Genomic DNA, 27,456 nt, shown 5'->3' with positions numbered 1-27,456 from the left:
CTGCTAAAAATGTTGAGAACTGCAGCAAATTACAGGTACAAACAGTTTAACCCAGAAAAATGTGGGTGATGCATTTTGGAAGGTCAAGAGCAGTTAGAAATTATACAGTGAATGGCAGAACCGTTAGGAGTATTGCTATGCAAAAGGATCTGGATGTACAGGTCTAAAGATCCCTGATAGTGAAAACACAAGTAGGTTAGGAAGCAAAAAAGACTTATAGCATGCTTGCCTTCATTGGAAGAGGCACTGAGTATAAGGATAGACAAGTTATTCTGCAACTTTATAGAAGTTTAGTTTGGCCACACTTGGAATATTGCGTACAGTTCTGGTCAACGCACTACCAGAAGGATGTAGATGCTTTGGAGCAGGTACAGAAAAGGTTTACCGAAATGTGGCTTGGTATGGGGGATTGTGGCTATGAAGAAAGGTTAAATTGACTGGGTTTGTTTTCACTGGAATGCAGGAGGTCGAGGGGCAACCTGATAGAGGTTTATAAGATTGTGAATAGCAAGGGTAGAATTGGAAGTATGAGGCTTTTTTCCCAGAGTGGAAGGGTCAATTACTAGGGGACACAGGTTCAAGGTGCAAGGGGGGAATGTTTGAAAGAGATGTGTGAAGCAAGTTTCTCACATAAAGGGTGGTGAGTGCTTGGATCACTGCTGCCAGAGGAGATGGTGGAAACAAACATAATTAACATACAAGAAGCACTTGGTCAAATACATGAATAGGAAAACGTTTTATTTATTTACATTTTTGCCTTTATACTCTCCGCTTTGATTTATTTTTAAGATGGTGCCAGAGAGGGGTGATACATATTTCACTCCATTTTGTAACAAAACACACAAGACTCAGTTTCTCTCACCAGATGCTACCAGACCTGCTGAGTTTTGCAGCCCATTCTGTAGTTCTCCAGCTGTGTTCTAACTGGGGCTTGTGGTTCCCTGTGCTTTTTCAGTCCCCCTCATAAGTGAATTAGATTAGATTAGACTTACAGTGTGGAAACAGGCCCTTCGGCCCAACAAGTCCACACTGACCCGCCGAAGCGCAACCCACCCATACCCCTACATTTACCCCTTACCTAACACTACGGGCAATTTAGCATGGCAAATTCACCTGACCCGCACATCTTTGGACAGTGGGAGGAAACCGGAGCACCCGGAGGAAACCCACGCAGACACGGGGAGAACGTGCAAACTCCACACAGTCAGTCGCCTGAGTCGAGAATTGAACCCGGGTCTCAGGCGCTGTGAGGCAGCAGTGCTAACCACTGTGCCACCGTGCCGCCCACTGAAAATGTGTTGCTGTTATGAAGACGAAGGCATGTCCTGTGCTTTAAGAGAGGGCTTACAAGCAGCTGTCGCATGACAGTCTCAGAGTGTACTGGAAAGTTGAAAAAATGTAAGATTTGGCTGTGAAAAAGACACTTTGAGTTTTGTTTGCTATTTTGACAACAATTCAAATTTAACCAATCTGTTTAAATTATGCCCCAGGATATTAAACTCCAATTGATTTTGAATTTATTGTTTTGCCAACGTTGAACCAATGAGATGGTCTGATGTTTGGGGAATAAAAGAGGCAGACAGTTTGAAATTTAGAGAGTAAACTGCCATTGAGAGACTGCCATTCAAAACACTCTCTATCAAAGGTACATTTTTCAAATGAAACACCTTTTCTTAGCCAAAGGTAGACAAGCACCTTCAACGATAGCCGCTGTGTGGTTTTGAAATTAATTGATGTAATTTTAATTTGGGCTTTTATTGGAACAGCATGTTGTTGTAGGGTTGGAGGTAGATATCAAGCACTGAAGAAAAAGGAGGCTTAGAGTTATAAATAGCTGTTGTTTAATGTTCATTTTTTAAAATAGCGGAATTTAGGAGTTCTCTGTCACTCATATTTTAACAGATTATGAAGAAAGATAAGATTTTCTGGGTGTTTGGTTTAATTAACAGAAGGGTTCACCGCCGTGTCATAACATTTGTCCACTAACAGAATAACTCTCAATCCTTCCACACTCAGATGTTACTGACATTCAGATCCTGACAGATTATGTCATTTTGCTAGATCGTGAAGTTTGGTTTGAATTTTTCATCTGTCTATCTTCCTTGTGCAGAACCCTATAAATACAAAATCCACCACTGTCAGACTAGGATATTAATTCAGGAAAGACCAAGTTTTCTCTCGGTTCGTGTGTAAATCTGCCCCTTTTAACACCCTCTGAAAGAGTTTTTAAAATTCCTCACTGCCAGTCAACGATAGAATTTGATAACATTCAATGCTGCTGGTTCAGGATGACCGTGCATGCACCCAGATCCTGGTTGCTCCTGCAAAGCTGGCACTGAAAATAAAATGAAGAAATTAGGATTCTGGAAATGCAAAGTAAAAACATAAATAGCTGGAGAATCTCAGCAGATCTGGCATCATCTATCAAGAGAAAACAGCGTTAATGTTTCGAGTTCAGCAACCATTCTTCAAAACAGACCCGTTGAGTTTCTCTTCTCATTGCTGACACCGGACCTGTGAGGCGAATGCTTCTGTGCATGAGAATCAGACTTGACTGTGTGAAGACTGGGAATTGGACAGTTCTGTTAATGGGCTAAATAGTCTCCCACAGGCAGTCAATCCTTATAACACTTTGTAAATTTCTACTTTGCAAATAGAACAAATCTGACTCAAGATTGGGATACAGACAGACTTTAACGTCACACCTTTAATGCATTGTCTGAGCTGAGATGTCACCTTTTCTTTCATAAAACCTTAAATTATCTCGAGAGTGTGACTTAAAAGAAATTCTGGGATTGAGATATTAATGAACTGAAACCTGCAACCTATTCTAAAATATGAAAGGCTTAACAGCAATCTGGGTTTGTTCAATATATAATTTTAATAACATGACATGATGATCTTTTGCTGTAAATTCTGTATCTTATCATCCTGCCCCACTAGTTACCTGTTGAAGGAGCAGCGCTCTGAAAGCTAGTGCTTCCACATAAACCTGTTGGACTATAACCTGGTGTTGCGTGATTTTTTTTAACCTTGCAGAAGAAAGGTTGTTAAGGATGATGACACAATGCCCAGTGGGAAGGTCTATCTCCATCAACGGGAAACCACCCCACTCATTTCACTGTTCTTCAGTTTCATTCTTAATCTCACTGTGCTGTGGGCCAGACTGTTTGAACAAAGAACAAAGAACAATACAGCACAGAAACAGGCCCTTCATCCCTCCAAGCCTGCGTCTACCAATTTTTCCCTTCAATATTAAAATTGCCTTCACTTACAAGATTTGTGGCCCTCCTACTGGATTGAAACTCACTTCCACCGCTGCCTCCTTGATTCTATGCTGTACACAGACACTGCCAGGAAGCCAAACTCAGCTCCACCACAGCAGCCATGAGTCAGTGCCTGGACTATCTCATCTTTGCAGAAGCCACTTGGGACCCAAGCCTGCCTCCAATGCTGCCATTAGTCCACACTGAGCCCACTCAAGTCCGTGCCAGGCCAACTCAAGTATGTGCTGGACTGAGACACAGACAGACTCAAAACAAGGCCTAATACCTAAAATGCATTGTTTGACCTGAGATGTCACTTTTAGACTGATAAAACCTTAAGTTATCTTGGGGCAGTGACTTGAAAGAAATTCTGAGATTTACATATTAATCAATTGAAACCTACACTTGCACTCTAACTGATTAATAGCCATCTAAGTTTGTTCAATACATTTGTATCAGTGTTTGACCCTTAGATCTTTTATTTGTAAATTCTATGTCCGAAGAAGGTGAGAGACTCCGGAAGCTTGAAGTTTCAAATAAACCTGTTGAAATATAACCCAGTGTCATATGATTTTTGACTGTTTACTCTGTCATAAATCTAATAGCCCAGCATCTCCCCTCAAGCTCCCTTACTGGAATCAACTGGTAAATGACAATCGCATCACTTCTGAAGTGACCAGAAGTGGACACAGTACTCAAGTTGTGACTGATCCAGAGCTTTATAAATGTTCATTAAAACTTTCCTTTCGTACTTAAGAACAGTTATTCATGAAGTGCAAGATCCAATTTGCTTTGTGAACTGCTCACTTAACATATACTGACACCCTTAAAATTCTTTGCATAAGAAGGTGGGGTCCCTCTGTCCCTGCACAATCACTTGCTTTTATCATTAATTATATATTGCCTCTTCTTGTCCTTCAACTAAGATAAATCCACTCACTGTGAGATCTGGGTGTTCAGGAACAATGAAGGTGGCAATGCAGGTCAGTAGAGCGGTCAAGAAGGCATACGGCATGCTTTCTTTCATTGGATGGCATATTGAGTACAAGAGTTGGCAGATCATGTTACAGTTGTATAGGACTTTGTTTCGGCCACGTGTAATATTGTGTACAGTTATGGTTGTCACATCACTAAAAGGATGTGGATGCTTTGGAGAGGGTGCAGAGGAGGTTCGCTCACCATGCTGAATATCTTTCATTAGTCTGTTCCATGAATTCTTCCCTATCACTGATATTAGACTCACAGGCCTGTAGGTTTCTGGTTTATGCTTTTTGACTAATGGTACCATATTTGCTCTCCTTGAGTCATCTGCTGCCCCTCCTCTGACCATGGAGATTAGAAAATTAATGTCAGAGCATCTGGAATCTCCTTCCGCACCTCCCCTAGCAGTCTAGGTACCTCTTATCTGGATCTGGAGATTTGGCCAATTTTAACCCAGTAAGGTAAATTGCTCTACCTCCTCCATCTGAACTGTAATTTGTTCCAGTATGTTTCAGTCCACTTTCCTGATTCCTGACATTATTCTTATCCATCATGAATACAGATGTAAACGACTCATTTAAAGCCTTTGCCTATGTCTAGACTCCATCCTCAAATTGTCGCTGAGGTTCCTAATGAACCTCAATCTTTTCCTTGTTGTCTTTTTGTCTCTAATGGGCTTATAAATTACCTTTGGATTTACCCACCAGCTTTTTTTAAAATGACCTTTGTTTGCTTTTTCCTATTTTTTTTAAAGAAACCTCCTGCACTTTCTACACTTATCTAGGGTTTATGGTGTTCATAGATCTAAAGGTCTGTATCCCTTTGCTCCTTGCCTATTCGTCTATCTGTCTAGATACATCCTGAATGACACTATCGTGCCCGCCTCTATCATCTCCGCTGGTAACTCATTCCAGGCACCCACCACCCTCTGAATAAAGAACTTTGCATGCATATCTCCCTTAAGCTTTTCCTCTCTCATGACCCCTAGTAACTGAGTCTCCCAAAGTTTCTTGCTATCCACTCTGTCTATACCTCTCATGAGTTTGTAGACCTCAATCAGGTCCCACCTCAACCTCCATCTTTCTAATGAAAATAATTCTAATCTACTCAATCTCTCTTCATAGCTAGCACCCTCCATACCAGGCAACATAGAACAATACAGCACAGAACAGGCCCTTCGGCCCTTGATGTTGCGCCAACCTGTGAACTATTCTCAGCTCGTTCCCCTCCACTATCCCAAAATCATCCACATGTTTATGTAAGGATTGTTTAAATCTCCCTAATGTGGCTGAGCAGGTATGGCATTCCATGCCCTTACCACTCTCTGCATAAAGAACCTGCCTCTGACATCTGACTTAAATCTATCACCCAGCCAGGGAATTCCTAGAGGCATGGCACTCATCCACAGATTCTATCAACAAACACATTGACCTGGACCCAATATATCGGCCACTGCAGCGGACAGCTGGAACTGAAAACTAGAAGTGGCAGAGACAAACCACTACAAATGCCGGAGGAAAGATCACAGAAGCGCTTCACAGGAGGCTCCCAAGCACTGAGGATGTCACCTTGACAGGGGACGAAATGTCTGCAACACAAATTCCCAGCTCGGCGAACAGAACCACAACAACGAGCACCCGAGCTACAAATCTTCTCACAAACTTTGAAATTCAAACTCAATTGGGCATAATTTAAAATAATTGATTAAATTTGAATTGTTGTCAAAACAGCAATCAAAGCTGAAGGTCCCCATTTCTCAGCCAGTTTGGAACAGTCCGTCTCTTCGCTGTTCTGTGCTGCTGTGGCTGCACTTTAAACTTATTTTAAAAATTAAGAAAACACTTTCTACCTTAAAGTGAACATACACTCTTTCGACTTCGTAACACTTCTCCCCTGAAGAAAAAATGAGCCATCATAATGAAAAGATGGCTTCATTTTTTTCCTCCAATTCTTACTATTAAATACATGTCGTTGATGTAAGTTATGCCTTTCATATTAATTCTGTACACATATATAACATTGGAATCAATACAGTCCAGCCTTATCTATAACTTTTCTTTTAAATCCACAATATCTGCAATCATATTTTTATGACCCAAAGCATATACAATTTGTAAATTAACAGTCTGTAACATAAGACTCCAATGAACTAGTCCTTAAATCTTTCCAAAAAGTGAGAGGGCTGTGGTCCATGTACACAATTGTCTCCAATACATTGCTCGTCATATCAACATTAAAATGTTGGAAGGCCAAGACCAAACTCAATCATTCTTTTTCGATAGTGGAGTATTTTCGTTGGTGGGTATTGAATTTCTTTGAAAACTAACCAATTGGCCATTCACTTCTGTCATAATCTTCCTGCATCAATACAGCTCCAGTCCCTATACCATTAGCATCAATTGCAACTTTGAAGGGTTTCAGAAAGATTTGGTGTAGCTAAAAACTTGTGCAATGGTTAATACAGCTTTTAAATTCTCAAATGCCTCCTGGCATTGTTCTGTCCACCGTAATTTCATGTTCTTCTTTGGTAACCAATCGAAGCACCTCTTTCTTCAAGGATGGTCGTGGAAATTCCTCGATGACCTTTGTTCCTTGAGGTCATCATTTCATGTCCAATGTACTGTCCCAAAAACATCCCCTCTGCCTTCACGAATTCTGTTTTCTTTAAGTTTATCAACCAATTTTGCTTTTCGCAATTGTTCAAAGATCTGTGCCAACTACACCATGTGCTGTTTCCATGAATAGCTAAAGACCAGTCCATCATCTGGATAAACTTCATAATTTGTTAATCCAGCCACAACTTTGTTCATGTGTCTTTGGAATGTGGTTGGTGCATTCTTCATTCCAAATAGCATCACTTTGAATTGATATAGCCCATTTGGGGTTACAAATGCAGAAATTTGTTTCACTTTCTCTGATAAAGGTACCTGCCAATAACCACATGCAAGTTCAACTTTGTGATGTAAATGGCTTGTCCAACTTTCCTTATTCAGTCCTTCAACCTTGGTACTGGATATGAATCTGATTTTGTTGTGATAGTCCAATAGACCACACTATCATTGAGTCACGTCTACTCACTCTGACTTGGTTCAATGATGTCTTGTTGAGCATCGCATCTATCTCCTCCTGGACCTGAGTGGTTTTTGAGAGGATTAAGCTTGTAGGGGTGTTTTTTTTTTACCAGAATTGCATTCCCTACTTAATGCACAATAGTTTTGGTCCTCCCCATTCTATTCCTGCCTATGTCCTCATACTGCTGCAACAAACTTCAGGAAGGTGTTTGATAAGGTTATACACGGTAGGCTTTTGGAGAAAATGAGGTAACCAGGGGTCCAATGTGTACTAACTCGATGGATAGAGAACTGGTTGGGCAGCAGAAGACAGGGAGTAATAGTGGAAGGGAGTCTCTCAAAATAGACAACTGTGACCAGTGATGTTCCACAGGGATCCGTGCTGGGACCAGTGTTATTTGTGATATACATAAATGATCTTGAGGAAGGTATGGGTAGTCTGATCAGCAAGTTAGCAGATGACACTAAGATTGATGGAGTAGATAGTGAAGGGGACTGTCAGAGAATGCAGCAGAATACATACATTGGAGAACTGGGCAGAGAAATGGCAGATGCAAGGTGATACATTTTGGAAGATTCAATTCAAGAGTGATCTATACAGTAAATGGAAAAGCCCTGGGGAAAATGGATGTACAGAGAGTTCTGAGTGTTCAGGTCCATTGTACCCTGAGGTGGCAACACAGGTCAGTAGAGTGGTCAAGAAGGCATATGGCATGCTTTCCTTCATCGGGCAGGGTATTGAGTTCAAGGGTTGGCAGGTCACGTTACAGTTGTATAGGACTTTGATTTGGTCACATTTGGAATACTGCGAATAATTCTGGTTGCCACATGATTCCTGAAGAAAGGCTTAAGCCCAAAACGTCGATTCTCCTGCTCCTTGGATGCTGCCTGACCGGCTATGCTTTTCCAGCACCACACTCTCAACTCTGATCTCTAGCATCTGCAGTCTAACTTTCCCCTGGTTGCCACATTATCAAAAGGATGTGGATGCTTTGGAAAGGGGGGCAAAGGAGGTTCACCACAATGTTGCCTGGTATGGAGAGTGCTAGCTATGATTTTCATTAGAAAGTTGGAGGTTGACAAGGGACCTGATTGAGAGATATAGACTGGGTGGATAGCAAGAAGCTTTTTCACCAGAGTAGGGGACTCAATTATTAGGGGTCACGAGTTAAAAGTGAGAGGAGAAAAGTTTAAGGGAGAGATGCATGGAAAGTAGGAACTGGCAATTCATGTGCTACCCATAATACTTCCTGCCTGTACGCCACAAGCAACACTATCTGAAGCACTTCTGCCCATTTTTCCTCTGCACTAACCTGCTGTGGTTCCCATTTTCATCTTCAGATTCCATCCTTAAGATAATAACCCATGGGAATACATTGATTCCTTTTCTGGGTATGCACCATAATATGTATATTTTATTGCCTCAGCTTTCTATTGTAAGTCCATTAGCCTTTCAGGATTAAACACCCCTGTCTGACCCTCTATCGGTTCAGGTTTCTTCTGTACCATTACATCAAACATGGAGAGAGTGAGGACTGCAGATGCTGGACATCAGAGTCGAAAAGTGGAGCGCTGGAAAAGCACAGCAGCTCAGGCAGCATCTGAGGAGCAGGAGAGTCAACGTTTTGGACATAAGCCCTTCACCAGGAATTGTTTCATTACATCAAACAAGTTGTCAGCTAACTGAAGCTCAACTCTTTCATCTTTCTCTTTAGTTTTTGCTTCTTACCTCTGCTACCCTTTCAGCCAGTGATTTCAAGATACTCACTTAAATCCACACTCATCCTCTTGCCTCTTACTGTCAAAATATTGTTTTGGTTATTGACCCCTCTATTAACAGAGCAAGTTTCAAAGCTACCAATTGTGGAGAAATTTAAATCAAAGAGACTGAACAGGTCAGAATAAGAGGAGTGCAGGTGTCTGAGGTTGTTCGACAAGCAGATACAGAGACAAGGAAAGACCAGGCCACTGATTAATTTGAAACAATAATGCAAATTTTAAAACTGAGGCATTGTTTAAAGAGGAAGCAATATAAGCTGGTGAGATGGGATGCTAGGTAAATAAGACTTGATGAGAAAGCACTTGAGCAGCAGTTATGGATGGTCCCATGTTTCCAGAGGGATGTGGAGTGAGTGAGAGAGGAATGTATCAGAATCATCAAGCCTGAGGGTTTCAGCAGCAAATAAAGTGTGGCAGTGTTTCAGGCAGGTGAGTTCTGGAGATTACAACATTTGCTACTGGGGATGGTGTGGAACATAACATTGGGGTCAAATATGACCCTAAGATTGTGTGAAGTTTGATTTAGCCTCAGACCGTTAGAATCATAGAATCCTTACAGTGGGGGATGGATGGACTCAATAGCGAGGGAACATAATTTATAGTTGCAACATAAAATAATAGATTTGGTCTTCTTATTTTATTTGTAGGAAATTTTCATTCATCCAGTACTGAATGTGGGATAGGCAGTTTGATAATGTCTTAATAATGAAGGAATGCAGATAGATGGTAGTGAGGCAGAGCTGGGCATTGTCAATGTTCAAATGCTTTTGAATTCAGTCACTGAGTAGCAGCATGCAGATGAGAAATAGATCCCACCTTATGTTACTACCAAATAAAACAAAGAAAAATCACACAACATCAGTTTCTAGTCCAACAGGCTTATTTAGAAGTAACTGGTGTTGTGCAATTTTTTTTTTACTTTGTCCACTCCAGTCCAACACCAGCACCTCCTCATCATGATTACCAAAAAAGTCATACTGCAGATTGAAGTCTGACTTGACGCATCATATTTTGCTTTTCTTGGGTTTAACAAGCTGGTCCACAATGTAACACAATCAGTGTGGAGTTTGTCTAACAATAAAACAGACCGTGCAAAAGAAATGAAGATAAAATAAAATAAACCAAATTGTTTATTTATAACACACATTTAAAGGTTATTGAACTTAAACTCCACACAAGCCCAAATTTTCCTAGTTTCAAATAACATCTTCAGAGTTTTAACTAAAAATATCTGGTCTGGAACTTTAAAAAAATTGCATTCACAAAGGTAACCTACAATTCTAATTTTGAACAATTCTAAACTATCTTCTTCCTTTCTCAAGAGCAACGGATTTACACCTCCATCTTCAGACAAAAACCCTGCAGCTAAGGCTCAGGCTCCCGACTCAGGCGACTGACTGTGTGGAGTTTGCACGTTCTCCCCGTGTCTGTGTGGGTTTTCTCCGGGTGCTCCGGTTTCCTCCCACAGTCACAAAGATGTGCAGGTCAGGTGAATTGGCCATGCTAAATTGCCCGTAGTGTTAGGTAAGAGGTAAATGCAGGGGTATGGGTGGGTTGCACTTCGGCGGGTCGGTGTGGACTTGTTTCCACACTGTAAGTAATAGAACATAGAACAATACAGCACAGAACAGGCCCTACGGCCCACGATGTTGTGCCGAACATCTATCCTAGATTAAGCACCCATCCATGTACCTATCCAATTGCCGCTTAAAGGTCGCCAATGATTCTGACTCTACCACTCCCACGGGCAGCGCATTCCATGCCCCCACCACTCTCTGGGTAAAGAACCCACCCCTGACATCTCCCCTATACCTTCCACCCGTCACCTTAAATTTATGTCCCCTTGTAACACTCTGTTGTACCCGGGGAAAAAGTTTCTGACTGTCTACTCTATCTATTCCTCTGATCATCTTATAAACCTCTATGGAGTCACCCCTCATCCTTCGCCGTTCCAACGAGAAAAGGCCGAGAACTCTCAACCTATCCTCGTACGACCTATTCTCCATTCCAGGCAACATCCTGGTAAATCTTCTCTGCACCCACTCCAAAGCTTCCATATCTTTCCTAAAGTGAGGCGACCAGAACTGCATACAGTACTCCAAATGTGGCCTAACCAAAGTCCTGTACAGCTGCAACATCACTTCATGACTCTTGTATTCAATCCCTCTGCTAATGAACGCTAATACACCATAGGCCTTCTTACAAGCTCTATCCACCTGAGTGGCAACTTTCAAAGATCTATGTACATAGACCCCAAGATCCCTCTGTTCCTCCACCTGACTAAGAACCCTACCGTTAACCCTGTATTCCGCATTCTTATTTGTTCTTCCAAAATGGACAACCTCACACTTGGCAGGGTTGAACTCCATCTGCCACTCCTCAGCCCAGCTCTGCGTCATATCTAAGTCCCTTTGCAGCCGACAACAGCCCTCCTCACTGTCCACAACTCCACCAATCTTCGTATCATCTGCAAATTTACTGACCCACCCTTCGACTCCCTCATCCAAGTCATTAATAAAAATTACAAACAGCAGAGGACCCAGAACTGATCCCTGCGGAACTCCACTTGTAACTGGGCTCCAGGCTGAATATTTACCATCTACCACCACTCTCTGACTTCGACCGGTTAGCCAGTTTTCTATCCAATTGGCCAAATTTCCCTCTATCCCATGCCTCCTGACTTTCCGCATAAGCCTACCATGGGGAACCTTATCAAATGCCTTACTAAAATCCATGTACACTACATCCACTGCTCTACACTCATCCACATGCTTGGTCACCTCCTCAAAGAATTCAATAAGACTTGTAAGGCAAGACCTACCCCCCCCACAAATCCGTGCTGGCTGTCCCTAATCAAGCAGTGTCTTTCCAGATACTCATAAATCCTATCCTTCAGTACCCTTTCCATTACTTTGCCTACCACAGAAGTAAGACTAACTGGCCTGGAATTCCCGGGGTTATCCCTATTCCCTTTTTGAACAGGGGCACAACATTCGCTACTCTCCAGTCCCCTGTACCTGTGACAGTGAAGACGAAAAGATCATTGCCAACGGTACTGCAATTTCCTCTCTTGCTTCCCACATAATCCTAGGATATATCCCGTCAGGCCCGGGGGACTTGTCTATCCTCAAGTTGTTCAAAATGTCCAATACATCTTCCTTCCTAACAAGTATCTCTTCTAGCTTACCAGTCCGTTTCACACTCTCCTCTTCAACAATACGGTCCCTCTCGTTCATAAATACTGAAGAAAAGTACTCATTCAAGACCTCTCCTATCTCTTCCGACTCAATACACAATCTCCCACTACTGTCCTTGATCGGACCTACCCTCGTTCTCGTCATTCTCATGTTTCTCACATACGCATAAAATGCCTTGGGGTTATCCTTGATCCTATCCGCCAAGGATTTTTCCTGCCCTCTCTTAGCTCTCCTAATCCCTTTCTTCAGGTCCCTTCTGGCTATCCTGTATCCCTCCACTGCTCTGTGTGAACCCTGTTTCCTCAACCTTATGTCAGCCTCCTTCTTCCTCTTTACTAGACATTCAACCTCCCTCGTCAACCAAGGCTCCCTCTCACGACCATTTCTTCCTGCCTGATAGGTACATACATATCAAGGACACGTCGTATCTGCTCCTTGAAAAAGTTCCACATTTCCACCACATCCTTCCCTGACAGCCTATGCTCCCAACTTATTCTCCTCAAATCCTGTCTTACAGCATCGTAATTTCCCTTCGCCCAATTGTAAAATCTACCCTGTTGTACGCACCTATCTCTCTCCATAACCAAGGTGAAAGTCACAGAATTGTGGTCACCATCACCAAAATGTTCACCCACTAACAAGCCCATCACTTGTCCCGGTTCATTACCGAGTACCAAATCCAATATGGCCTCCCCTCTGGTTGGACAATCTACAGACTGAGTTAGAAAAGCTTCCTGGACACACTGCACAAACACCGCCCCATCCAATCTACTTGATCTAAAGAGCTTCCAATCAATATTTGGGAAGTTGAAGTCGCCCATGACTACGACCCTGTGGCTTCTGCACCTTTCCAAAATCTGTTTCCCAATCTGTTTCTCCACATCTCTGCTGCTATTGGGGGGCCTATAGTAAACACCCAACAAGGTGACTGCACATTTCCTATTTCTGACTTCAGCCCATACTACCTCCAAAGGCAGATCCCCCTCAAACTTCCTTTCTGCAGCCGTTATACCATTTCTAATTAGCAATGCCACCCCCCTCCTTTTTTACCACCCTTAATCTAATCTAATCTAATCTAACTGTAATTAAACAAAAACCACAAGAAATGGGTGTTTTCCCGAATCGAAAGAAGAAGTAAACCATGGACTTTCCACACTTCCCAAGCTGAATATACCCTTGTTTAGTTTGTTTGCTTGTAAGCAAAAACAATATTCTCCGAAATCTTTCACAAAAACAGAAATTGCAGGTCACCACCTGCAATACGTCACTCTTGCAAAGACAGTTTCTATTTTGGCTAGCATGGGAAACTCTCCTGAAGAGTCAACAGACTTGAATTGTTAACTTCACCTTCTCCACGTAAATGCTGCCAAATCTACTGAGTTTCACCAGCAATTTCTGTTTTAGTTTCAGATCTCAAATATTTGAAGTTCTTTATTTTATTTTTGACTTTCTCTTACAATCTGTTTTAAAAGAAATCACAATGGCTCAGATAAATAAATGAAATATTTCAGATAACAAAACTATATTCAAATTCAAAAGTCAAAACTCAAAAATAAATGACATTTTGATATGTATAAATCACACATCTTACATTACATAAGAGATCTTTGAGGACTTGGAGAGGAAAGGGAGTTTAGAGAGAGGATGGTAATTTGTAAAGACTTGAATCAGGATTTTTTTAGGATGGGTGATGACAGTGAGAAAATGAAGAGATTAGTTCTTAAACTAATCATAACTTTAAGGATATCAGTAAATAGAGATAAAATACTGGAAAAAATCAGCAGGTCTGAAAAAAAGAGAACCAAGTCCAATTCGACTTCAGAACAGTCATACTGAACTCAAAATGATAACATTGATTCTTTCCCCACAATGCTGCCAAACCTTTTGTGTTTCTCCATCATTTTTAGTTTTTTATTTCAGATTTCCACATCTTCATTACTATGTTTTTGCAAAGACAGCTTTAGTCACTGTGGCTGGACAGTGATAAATTTATGATGAATTTGAAAAAGTGGACAAGGACTAAAGCATGCTGGGAAATGAAGCTAGCCTTAACTAAAGTGATTGTGTCAACCAACATGCTGCAGAATCCAGACAGGCTGCAGCTCCCCACAGAGAATTTGCAAGGAAACTGGTAGCTGCAGACCCTATAATCCACACCTGAATTTGGCTTTGAATGGGACAATGGAATGTCGTCTTGGGGACAATCGGAAACATTAAGGTGTGTATCAGATTCGGAGGCACCTCGCACCCTGATTTGGAGGGGGCTACATGCACCTAGCACTGCCAGGAATGGATACTTAAGGACCACCCTGCCATCAGTGTGCCAATACATGAGTGATTGAACCTGATCGATCCATTGGAAGATAGTCAAGACTCTCCCAAAAGGCCATGAAAACTGGAGTAAAGGAATCACTGCAAAATCACCCTCAGTAGCAGGAACTCGAGCAGTAACTGGAGAATGGTAACTTGAGAATAACCACCGAAAGAAAAGACACCTCCAAGACCATCGCAAGAAGAAATCACCATGTGGAGCCTGGCCAAGCTCTCGCAGGACAGGATATGATTTAATTTCTTCTTTTTTATACTATATTGTTCTAATATTAGTTATGTTCAATAAACAAATAATATTGTCTATAAGAGTCAACGCACGGTTCTTTTGCTGAATATGAGAATTTAAATACACTGTGTGGCAGGTACAAATCTGGCATGAGAAATTTAGATAGTCAGCAGTTAATTGTGAATAGTCGACACATGACTGGAAACAGAAGAGATACTGGAGAAAGATGAGAGCTTAGGGCTTAGGAAAGGAGGAATTTCAGAGTTTGGCCTGTTGGGCAAGAGAAGGAGAAACAGCAAAGGCAACTAATCAGATCATTTCAATCTTGGTGACAAAGGAGCTTCATGAGCTTCTCATATTCAACACTGCCTACACAGACTTACAAGGGTTCACATGGTAGACTGCTTAGTAAAGATAGTTTCAAGAAGAGCTTGCCAATTGGATACAAAATTACATTGGCAGTAAGATACAGAAGGTGGTAGTAGTAGATTGTTTTTCAGACTGGAGGCCTGTGAGCAGGGTGTTCCACAGGCATCCATGCTGGGTCCACTGTTGTTTGTAATTTATATGAATGATTTGCAGGAGATTTAGGATGACATGGTGGCTCAGTGGTTACCACTGCTGCCTCACAGCACTATGAACCTGGGTTCGATTCCAGCCTCGGGTAACTGTGTAGAGTTTGTACATTCTTCCTGTGTCTGCGTGGGTTTTCTCCAGGTGTTCTGATTTCCTCCAACAATCCAAAAATGTGCAGGTTAGGTGAATGGCCATGCTAAATTGCCCATGGTGTTCAGGGATGTGTAGATTGGGTGCGTTAGTCAGGGGTAAATATAGAATATTAGGGTAGGGGAGTTGTTCTGGGTTACTCTTCAGTGGGTTGGTGTGGACTTGTTGGGTTGAAGGACCGGTTTTCACACTGTTGGGATTCTATGATTTCACAGAATATAGGAAACATGGTTAGTAAGTTTGCAGATGACACCAAAACTGATGGTATAATAGAGTGAGGAAGGCTACCTAAGATTACAAATCAAATTACACCTAGTTATAGTCCAAAAGGTTGTGGAAAAGCCGATGAAATGGCAGCGCTCCGCAAACTAGTGCTTCCAAGTAACCATGTCGGATTATAACCTGGCATTGTGTGACTTTTAATTCTGTACACCCCAGTCCAATACCGGTGTCTCCAAATTGAGATTACAAAGCAATCTTGATCAATTGGGCCAAGAAGTGGCAGAGAGTTTAATTTAGGCAAAAATAAGATGTTCCATTTTTGTAACACCGACAAGGGCAGGATTTATACAGTTAATGGGAGGACCTTTGTTGAACTTAGGAGTTCATGTATGTAGTTCATTAAAAGTTGCATCATACATAGACAAGGGTGGTTTGGAAGGTGTTTGGCACACTTGCCTTCATTGCTCAGACCATTGCATATAGGAGTTGGGATGTCATGTTGAGGTTCTACAGGATGTTGGTGAGGCCACTTTTGGAGTACTATGCACAGTTCTGGTCACTCTGCCTTGGAATGATATTATTAAATTGGAAAGGATACAAAAAAAACATTTAGAATGATGTTACAGAGACTGGTGTGTTTGAGTTATACAGAGAGGCTGCACAAGCTGGGACTTTTTTTCACTGTTGTGTAGGAATTGAGGTGTTACCTTATAGAGCTTTATGAAATTCACGATTTTTGAGAAATCATGAGCAGCAGACGTAAGGTGAGTAGCAAAGTTCATTTTCCTATAGTAGGCGAGTGCAGAATTGGAGGGCATAATTTTAATAGAGAAGAAAGATTTAAAAGGGATTGGAGTGGCAAAGTCTTCATGCAGAGGGTGGTTCGAATGTGGAATGAACTGCCAGTGGAAGTGGTAAATGCAGGATTAGTTACAATATTTAAAAGACATTTGGACAGGTACATGAATAGAAACGATTTAGATGGATATGGTCAAATGCAGGCAAATGGGATTAGTTTGGTTTGGGAAACTTAGTCGGCATGTACAAGTTGGACCAAAGAGCTTGTTTCCTTGTTGTTGTTGTAGCTGTGGATGATGGAGGCTAGGGAGCGAGAGACCCTTAAGAATGAAACTAATAAAGATTCCAACCAGCCTTGATACCTTACTTAATGCTAATTTCTTTCACTAAAGTCTTCCTCTAACTGTCTGCTCTTTATTAATTTCAGCAGAAACAGGTAACAATGAATATTCTGACACATGTAAGAATGGAATGACAGTCTTGAAGAGTAGTTCATCGAACTCATCCATGATAACGTTCTTGAACAGCATGTTACCAAACATACAAGGGAGCGTGCAATCTTAGAGCTGGTTGTAGGTGTGATCTATGTGGACTTCAGTAAAGCATTCGACAAGGTTCCCCATGGGAGACTGATTAGCAAGTTTAGATCTCATGGAATACAGGGAGAACTAGTCATTTGGATACAGAACTGGCTCAAAGGTAGAAGACAGAGGATGATGGTGGAGTCTTTCAGACTAGAGGTCTGTGACCAGTGGAGTGCCACAAGGGTCGGTGCTGAGCCCTTTACTTTTTGTAATTTACATAAATAATTTGGATGCGAGCATAAGAGGTACAGTTAGTAAGTTTGCAGATGATTCCAAAATTGGAGGTGTAGTGGACAGCAAAGAGGGTTACCTCAGATTAAAACAAGATCTGGACCAGATGGGCAAATGGGCTGAGAAGTGGCAGATGGAGTTTAATTCATCTGAATGTCACGTGCTGCATTTTGGGAAAGCAAATCTTAGCAGGACTTATACGCTTAATGGGAGTGTTGCTGAACAAAGAGACCTTGGAGTGCAGGTTCATAGCTCCTTGAAAGTGGAGTCGCAGCAAGATAGGATAGTGAAGGTAATTGGTATGCTTTCCTTTATTGTTCAGAGTATTGAGTACAGGTGTTGGGAGGTCATGTTGCGGCTGTACAGGACATTGGTTAGGCCAATGTTGGAATATTGTGTGAATTCTGGTCTCCTTCCTATCGGAAAGATGTTGTGAAACTAGAAAGGGCTCAGAAAAGATTTACAAGGATGTTGCCAGGGTTGGAGGATTTCAGCTATAGGGAGAGGCTGAACAGGCTGGGGCTGTTTTCCCTGGAGCATCGGAGACTGAGGGGTGACCTTATAGAAGTTTACAAAATTATGAGGGGCCTGGATAGGGTAAATAGGCAAAGTCTTTTCCGTGGGGTCGTGAAGTCCAGAAATAGAGGGCATAGGTTTAGAGTGAAAGGGGAAAGATATAAAAGAGACCCAAGGGGCAACTTTTTCACACAGAGGGTGGTACGGGTATGGAATGAGCTGCCAGAGGACGTGGTACAATTTAAGAGGCATTTGGATGGGTATATGAATAGGAAGGGTTTGAAGGGACATGGGCCGGATGCTGGCAGGTGGGACTAGATTGGGTTGGGATAACCAGTTGGCATGGATGGGTTGGACTGAAGGGTCTGTTTTCATGCTGTACATCTCTATGACTCTATGGTCCTGTGTAATGAGACAGGTAAAATTAATGATCTCATAGTTAAGGATCATTTCAGAAACAGTGATTAAACTTTGATACAAATGGAGAGTGAAATAGTATCATCCAAATGCAAGGTTTGTGAAGGTTTGTAGCTCAGGTTGAGGTTTGATCGCTGAGCTGTAGGTTTCATTACCTGGCTAGGTAACATCATCAGTGGCGACCTCTAAGTGAAGCGAAGTTATTGTCTCCTGCTTTCTATTTATATGTTTGTCCTGGATGGGGTTACTGGGGTTTGTGGTGATGTCATTTCCTGTTCGTTTTCTGAGGGGTTGATAGATGGCATCTAGATCTATGTGTTTGTTTATGGCATTGTGGTTCGAGTGCCAGACCACTAGGAATTCTCTGGCATATCTTTGCTTAGCCTGTCCCAGGATAGATGTGCTGTCCCAGTCAAAATGGTGGTTTCTTTCCTCCATGTGTAGGACTACGAGGGAGAGAGGGTCGTGTCTTTTTGTGGCTAGCTGGTGTTCGTGTATCCTGGTGGCTAACTTTCTTCCTGTTTGTCCTATGTAGTGTTTGTGGCAGTCCTTTCATGGAATTTTGTAGGTGATGTTGGTTTTGTCCATGGGTTGGACTGGGTCTTTTAAGTTTGTTAGTTTTGTTTGAGAGTGTTGGTGGGTTTGTGAGCTACTCGGATTCCGAGGGGTCTTAGTAGTCTGGCTGTCATTTCTGAAACCTCTTTGATGTATGGTAAGGTGGTTAGGGTTTCTGGCTGTGTTTGGTCTGCTTGTTGTGGTTTGTTCTTGAGGAATCTGCAGACTGTATTTTTTGAGTATCTGTTCTTCTTGAATACTTTGTATAGTTGGTTCTCCTCTACTTTCCGAAGTTCGTCTGTGCTGCAGTGTGAGGTAGCTCATTGGAATAGTGTTCTGATACAGCTTTGTTAGTGTGTGTTGGGATGGTTGCTGTTGTAGTTAAGTATTTGGTCAGTGTTTGTCGGTTTTCTGTATACGCAGGTTTGTTGTTCTCCGTTGTCCGTTCTTTTGACTGTGACGTCCAGGAATGCGAGTTTGTTGCCGGTTTCTTCCTCCTTGGTGAACTTTATGCCTGTGAGGGTGTCGTTGATGATGTTAAATGTCTCTTCTATCTTGTTTCATTTTGTGATGACAAAGGTGTCATCCACATTGCGGACCCAGATTTTTGGTTTGATGGTTGGTAGGACTGTTTGTTCTAGTCTTTGCATTACCGCTTCTGCTATGAATCCTGAGAGCGATCCCATCGGTGTGCGGTTGGTTAGTTTGTAGATTATGTTGTTGAAGGTAAAGTGGGTGGTGAGGCACAGGTCCACTAGCTTCATGATGTTTTCGTTGGTAATGTGATTAATGGTGGTTGGGGTGTGTGTAAAAGTGTGGTAAGCATTTTCTTTGCCAGGTCGATGTTGATGGAGGTGAACAGTGCTGTTATGTTGAATGAGATCATTGTTTTGTCTTCCTCTATTTTGGTGTTTTTGACGATTTTTAGGAATCCCTGGGTGGAGTGGATGGAGTGCTGTGACTCTTCTACTAGGTATTTCAGTCTTGCACGTAGTTGTTTGGCCAGTCTGTAAGTTGGTGTCCCCGGTAGTGAGACTATGGGTCTGAGGGGGGGCTCCTGGTTTATGAATTTTTGGTGATCCGTAGAATCGTGGGGTGTTGGTCCCGGCTGGTTTCATTTTTTGGAATTCCGTTTTGTTTAATTGTCCGGAATTGTGTAATTTTCTTAGGAGATATGTAATTTTGTTTCCTAGTTGTGGGGTCTGGTCTAACGCCACCTGTTGGTAGGAGTTGGTGTCTGCGAGTAGTGCATTGGCTTTCTCGATGTAGTCCCTTCTGTTCAGGATGACTCTTTGTTTCCTTCCCTGTTTCGGCTCAGAGTAGGTGCAACTGTCTGTCTGATCATTTGTTGTGTTTCCTCTGTGAGTTTGTTGCCCTTCAATGTGGTTTCTAATACCACTAGGAAATCCTTCTTGTCAACGTCTCGGGAATTGAAATTTAGTCCTTTTACTAGTACCACTTTTTCTGTGTTTGATAGGGTTCGGTCTGATAAGTTCTTTATCCATGCCCCTGCGTTATCGGTCTTTCTTAGTTTGTGAGTTTGTCAAGTTTTTTCTTCAGGTCCCGATTTTTCTTTTTTTGTGTTTGTCGTTGTTTGGCGTTTATAGCTCATTCTACCGCGTCTGTCCATTCTTGATTTGTTGCTTGATGAATAACAGCTTTTGGTGCACAATTTCCCGGTTGTATTTTCAGAGCCTGTGGTGGGCGTCATTGATTAGTTCTCGGAGCGTTCTGCGGCTGTTTCATTCTGTTAAACTTCTGGCTTGAGGTGTTTTTATTGGCGGTTTGTATTGAAGACATTTTGGCAGTATCTGTTTTCTCAAATATTCATGCAGGAAGTACAGTTGTTTGCGGGTGTAACCCTCTCGGATGGCATTCCTTTCCCATCTTCGGGCAAGTTGTAGCGCGTTGCACCATAGGTTTTTGCAAGGTTTGTAGCTCAGGTTGAGGTTTAGGATACTCAAAAGATACAGTCCGCAGATTCCTCAAGAACAAACCACGACAAGCAGGCCAAATACAGCCAGAAACCCTAACCACCTTACCATACATCAAAGAGGTTTCAGAAATGACAGCCAGACTACTAAGACCCCTCAGAATCCTAGTAGCACACAAACCCACCCACACTCTCAAACAAAACTAACAAACTTAAAAGACCCAGTCCAACCCATGGACAAAACCAACGTCGTCTACAAAATTCCATGCAAGGACTGCCACAAACACTACGTAGGACAAACAGGAAGAAAGTTAGCCACCAGGATACACGAACACCAGCTAGCCACAAAAAGGCATGACCCTCTCTCCCTCATAGCCCTACACAAGGAGGAAAAAGAACACCATTTCGACTGGGACAACACATCTATCCTGGGACAGGCTAAGCAAAGACATGCCAGAGAATTCCTAGAGGCTTGGCACTCCAACCATAGCACCATAAACAAACACATAGATCTAGATGCCATCTATCAACCCCTCAGAAAACGAACAGGAAATGACATCACCACAAACCCCAGTAACCCCATCCAGGACAAACATATAAATAGAAAGCAGGAGACAACAACTTCGCTTCACTTAGAGGTCGCCACTGATGATGTTACCTAGCCAGGTAATGAAACATCTGGATATCAAACCTACAGCTCAGCGAGCAAACCTTCACACTATCATCCAAATCCAGCGTGTTATGCTTAAACAATGGAGACTAAAATGGAATGAGGAAGGAGTTGGCTAAATTAAGACTGGCAACACAAGTTATATGTTGGAACAGTTGAGGAACAGTGGAAGACTTTCAGAGATTTTTCACAGTGTTCAATGAAAGTATATTCTGGTCAAAAACAAGGTTAGCAAGGGTAGGAACAGCCAGCCTTGGATAACCAAGGAAATAAAGAAAGGCATCCAATTAAAAGCTCAGGTTTACAAAGTAGTGAAGAGAAATGGGAAACAGGAAGATTGGAAAAACTTTAAAAAGCAACAAAGAACCTCGAAGCGCGGAATGAAGAAAGGAAAGGTAGGTGATGAATACAAACCAGCACAGAATATAAAAACAGGGAGGAAAAGGTTTTAAAAATGTATAAAACAGAAAAGGGTGGCTCAACTGAACATAGGACCCTTGCAAGATGTCAAAGGGGAATCAATACTGGATAATGCTGTAACAGCCAAAGGCTTGAGTCTTCACAGTGGCAAATGTGCCAAACATGCCAAAGAATGATGTTAAGAATACGATGGGAAGTGATAACCAAAATTCAATTGTTATCTTTAAAAGGGAAGTGATGAGCAAACTTGAGAGTTGAAAAGTGGATAAGTCGCTAGGTCCTGGTGGAATGCATCCCAGGTTGCTGAAAGAAATGGCGATGGTTATAGTTGATGCGCTAGTGGTAATTTACCAAAATTCACAGGACTCCAGGCAGATCCTGTGAGACTGAAAAACAATAAATGTCACGTCGGTATTTAAAAAGGGATGTAGGCAAAGGGCAAGTGACTAAAGGCCAGTTTAGTTTAACATCTGTAGTTGGGAAATGCTGGAGGCAATCATTAAAGAAGAAATAGTGAGACATCTGGATGGAAAGGGTTCCATTAGGCAAACACAACATGGATTCAGGAAGTGAAGGTCATGTTTCACAAACTTACTAGAGTTCTTTGAAGATGTAACAAGGATCGTGGATGGGGGTGGGGGGGGGAAACAGGTGATGTTGTATACTTGGATTTCCAGAAGACATTCGATAAGGTGCTGCATAAAAGGTTAGCCTATAAGATAAGAATGCATTGAGTTGCAGGGAATGCACTAGCATGGATAGGGGACTAGTTAACTAATAGAAAGTGGAGGGTTGGGATAAATTGGTGTTTCCCTGGTTGGACAACAGTGGTGAGTGGGGTAATGCAGAGGTCAGTGTTGGGCCCACAACTGTTCATGATATGCATCAATGATTTTGAAGAGGAAATCGAGTGTAACATATCCAAGTTTGCTGTTAATTCTAAATTTAGTGGAAACACAAACTGTGCAGAGGATGTGCAGGGTCTGCAGAGATATTTAGATAAGTTAAGTGAGTGGCAAGGGTCTGGCAGATGGAGTACAGTGTTGGCATACATGAGGTTATGGCTGAAAATGTGTTGCTGGAAAAGTTCAGCAGGTCAGGCAGCATCCAAGGAACAGGAGATTCAACATTGCGGGCATAAGCCCTTCTTCAGGAATTTCCTGAAGAAGGGCTTATGCCCAAAACGTCGAATCTCCTGTTCCTTGGATGCTGCCTGACCTGCTGCGCTTTTCCAGCAACACATTTTCAGCTCTGATCTCCAGCATCTGCAGACCTCACTTTCTCCTCAAACATGAGGTTATCCACTTTGGAAGTAAAAATAGTAGGTCACAGTATTATTTAAATGGTGAAAGATTGCAGCATGCTGTTATGCAGAGGGACTTAGTACGCATACATGAATCACTAAAAATTGTTTTGCAGGTGCAACAGGTAATCAGGAAAGCAAATAGCATATTGGCTTTCATTGCTGGAGGGATTGCATTTACATGCAGAGAGATTCTGCTGAAATTCTACAAGGTGTTGCTGAGGCTGCACCTGAGTATTGTGTGCACTTCTGGTCTTCTTACTTGAGGAAGGATATACTGGCTTTGGAGATGGTGCAAAGGAGGTTAACAAGGTTGATCCGTGAGATGAGGGGGTCATGCTACGAGGAGAGTTTGAGACATCTGAACTATACTCGCTAGAATTTAGGAGAATGAGAAGGGGATCTTTAGAAACATATAAAATTATGAAAGGGATAGATAAGATAGAAGCAGACAAGTTGTTTCCACTGATGGGTGAGACTAGGACTAAGGCGACATGGCCTCAAGATTAGGGGGAGTAGACTTAGGACAGAGATGAAAAGGAACTGCTTTTCCCAGAGAGTAGTGAACTGCTTTTCCCAGAGAGTAGTGAATCTATGGAACTCTATGCCCAAGGAAGCAGTTGAGATAGCTTCATCAAATAGAAAAAGGCACAGTTCGATGGGTTTTTGCATGGAAGGAGAATTAAGGGTTTGGGGTAATGCAGGTAGGAGGAGCTGAGACAATAGATAGATCAACCATGATCCTCATGAATGGCAGAGCAGGCCCAATGGGCCAAATGGCCTACTCCTGCTTCTATTACTATGATTTAGTCCCAAATGTAATTCGCAATAAAACCCCATCAATGTCATTATTTGTGAACTCGCTGGTGCCTCAACAGGTGCGATGATCGAATGAATCCCTTCCCACAGGTGCAGCAAGTGAATGGCCTCTCCCCAGTGTGAACGTGCTGATGTATCAACAGATTAGATGAATTAATGAATCCCTTCCCACAGACTGAACAGATGAACGGTCTCTCCCCAGTGTGAACTCGCTGGTGACTCTGCAAGTTGGATACCTGAATGAATCCTTTCCCACACTCAGAGCAGGTGAATGGCCTCTCTCCAGTGTGAATGCGCTGGTGTACAGTGAGTTGAGATGATCGTCTGAACCCAGTTCCACAGTGAGAACACCTGAATGATTTCTTGTCAGTATGAATGCCTTGATGGGACATCAATTCCTTGAAACTTTTATAATGTTTCCCACAGTCAGAGCATTTAAAAGGTCTCTCATCAGTATGAACCCGTTGATGTGTAAGCAGGTGAGATGACTGAATGAATCCCTTCCCACATTTAGAGCAGATAAATGGTCTCTCCCCAGTGTGACTTCGTCGATGAGCTTCCAGCTCAGATGGGTAACTGAATCCCTTCCCACAGTCCTGACATTTCCATAGTTTTGCCTCAATGTGAGAGACTTTGTGTCTTGACAGGCCAGATGATCGGATGAATCTTCGACCACACACAGAACATGTGTATGTTTTCTCCTCACTGTGAACAGTGCTCTTGCTTTCCATAATCTAAATCCAATGACATTCCGGTCCTGACGTATTGGGCGCTTCAGTCTGAACTTCTAACATGAAAATCTTCCCTATTCAATTCCCTGTAAAACAAATTTAACAAAAGGAAAATAACCTTGAAAACAGCTGGATTATCATAAAAACTCAACTAGTTCATTCATGTCCATCATGCTACCATCCAGTCTGGAATTGCAACGGACTTGGACCTTCATGGAGAGAAAGTATGAGCAAGAGATGAGGAGAAAAGATGACAGATTTTTCCAATTGCAACTCCATCAAGTATTGGTCAGGACCACCTAAACCGTCCACATAGAAAGTCAAGAGCAGCAAGTGCCTGGAGAACCCATCACATCCAAGACACAGGACAAATGCCAAAATACTGTGGATGCTGTAAATCTGAAACAAACACAGAATGCTGGAGAAACTCAACAGGTCTGTTAGCATCTGACTCTGACTCTATCTCTATCTGTGGATGGAGAAACAGCTATTCCTGGGATAAAGGACAGAGTCTGATATGACATTTCTTTAGAAGCCCAGGAATAGCTGTTTCTGTCTCCATAGATTCTGGTAGATCTGCTGAGTTTCTCCAACATTGTGCATGTATTACAGCCAAGACACAGCACACTGGAGACAGACCAATCACAGTTCAAGAGTGCTCAAAAGTATTTATTCAAACATCCAACCTTAGTGGACAGCAACAAATTTATCATTGAGGATTGAAGTTGGATTTTGCCGTAACTGACATCCAGGAATAAATTGTGCTGACTCAAATGGTTGCAGTTTATTTCTGCTGATATTTTTAAAAAGTCAGCAACTGGGGCAGAATTGCATATCCTAGTAATTTATCTTACATTGTTAGCATTTATTTTTTATATAATATAGGCTTTTTCAGATTGTTCAAGATTTGGAAAGTTGAAATTGAAGTGATTTATTTGTATTTTGTGCAGTCCAGTTACATTTTCAATGGTCACAAAGTGGATTTCTCTATATTGTGAGCAGCAATCACAGATTAAATGGTCATTTAATTGAAAAACCATGGCTCAGATTGAAAATCCTGAGATACCAGTCACTTGTCATTTTAATTCTCTGCTCCAGTCCAACTCTGACCTCTCTATCCTTAGGCTCCTAAACTGTTTGAGTGAATGGGAGCCCAAGGAACAGCAGCTCACCTTTCAGTTTATAAACTTCCAGATTCAATGTGGAGCTCGCTAACTTCTTTAGCAACAGAGAGTTGAGAGGATCTGGGACGTTTGACCAGAAAAAGGTGCAGAAAACAATCTATAACTAATTTTGAAAAAAAAGAGTTGACAGGTATTTAAGAATGAGGAATGTATACGGTTAAAAAAAGAAAATGGGCGTGTGGGGCTAAACATTGCTGTCTTCCAAAGACAGCACAACATAAAAGGGTTGAATTCTTCTCTCCATCTTGTAAGTTTCTAAGATTCTGGGAGTTAGCCAGTTAGCTACTTGAACCTCTCCCACCAGAGCTGATGTGTGACACTTGCCTCTTGACCCTTTCTGTTGAAAAAATCTATCAATGTTAAATTTAAACTTAACACTGGCCCCATATGAACTCCCATTTCATGAATAGAGTTTCAAACTTGTACTGGCTTAACGTAGACAAATTGTTTCCTCTTTTGCTTCTTAAATGCTCGGCTCTTATTTTCAGACCATGGCCTTCTCCAAACAATGGAAATAGTTTCTCTCTGTTGATCCTACCAGCTTAAATTAATAGCAAGCAAACATTGATCAAATTGCCTCTCAATCTTTTAAATTTCAGAAATATATTCCTCACATGAAATTAAAACACTAAGTGCTTGAAAAAATCTCACTGAAGTTTGACAGAATCTGTGGAAAGAGAAACACAGATTTGTTTGATTATAACTCTTATTTGGAATACACAGATGTGCATTTTTGAAAGGCACAATAGGGGAGAGTGAATAAATACCAAATGGCACAGATTGAAAGAGCATGAAAGGTCAGAGATACTTGGGGGCTAATGTGCACAAATCTTTAAGGGTGCCAGGTCATACTAAGAAAGCAATGCGCAAATGTTATGGGATCATGAGATTCAGAAATAGAAGTAATGAGACAAACTCAGGGAAAAGATAGATACCCTTCATAAAGCTCTAATTAGGACACAACCCAAATATTACATCCAGTTCCAGTCACTACACTTCAGGAAGATGTGAGGGTTCACGAGAGGATATTTACCAGAGTTGTTTCTGGAAAAGGGGAACAATTCCAAGGATGGTTTGGCAAACTGGCTTGGTTCTGCTTGAAGGAAAGGAGTTTAGGAGATATCTGATAGAGATTACAAGATATCAACAATGTTAGGGAAGGTAGACAAAGAAAAATCTGTTTCTAATAGATGGTAACACGAAGATTAGAGGATGCACATTTAGTGTTTTGGGAAAAAGATATAGTGGCATGATTTCTTTTTTACAGCGACACAACAGACAAACCTTTTTTCCGTCCAAATAAGCCAATGATGTAAGTCAGATGCTAATAAATCAAGTGACCGTCAGATCTTGACGCGCTGTTTGGTTTGAATTTCCTGTCTGCAAATCCTTCACATTCAATGTCCTAGGAGATCATTTTACAAGAAAGAATCCTTCACTATATTCCAGGAAAGATAAAGAATTCACCGGTTCTCTCCTCCCTGTTAGCCCCACAC

At 41.8% G+C, this 27,456-nt stretch overlaps 1 protein-coding gene across 2 annotated transcripts; it reads right to left on the bottom strand.

Annotated features, from left to right (window-relative positions):
* Positions 1-1,967: 1,967 nt before the first annotated feature.
* Positions 1,968-27,456, bottom strand: LOC132827711 (oocyte zinc finger protein XlCOF19-like). Of its 2 annotated transcripts, none has more exons than XM_060844397.1 (3): positions 27,245-27,456; positions 24,282-24,862; positions 1,968-2,335 (listed from the first exon to the last, which is right to left on the bottom strand). In XM_060844397.1, the coding sequence occupies exons 2-3, from the start codon at positions 24,774-24,776 to the stop codon at positions 2,270-2,272; spliced, it is 561 nt and encodes a 186-aa protein (XP_060700380.1). In that variant the 5' UTR covers positions 24,777-24,862; positions 27,245-27,456; the 3' UTR covers positions 1,968-2,269. The 2 variants fall into 2 exon arrangements, 1 of the variants encoding a protein (XP_060700380.1); XR_009646032.1 differs by lacking the exon at positions 1,968-2,335 and adding an exon at positions 13,918-15,778.

Source organism: Hemiscyllium ocellatum, chromosome 25 (genome assembly GCF_020745735.1).
Source record: "Hemiscyllium ocellatum isolate sHemOce1 chromosome 25, sHemOce1.pat.X.cur, whole genome shotgun sequence".
Lineage (NCBI taxonomy): Eukaryota > Metazoa > Chordata > Chondrichthyes > Orectolobiformes > Hemiscylliidae > Hemiscyllium > Hemiscyllium ocellatum.
This window is presented reverse-complemented; position numbering and strand designations above follow the sequence as displayed.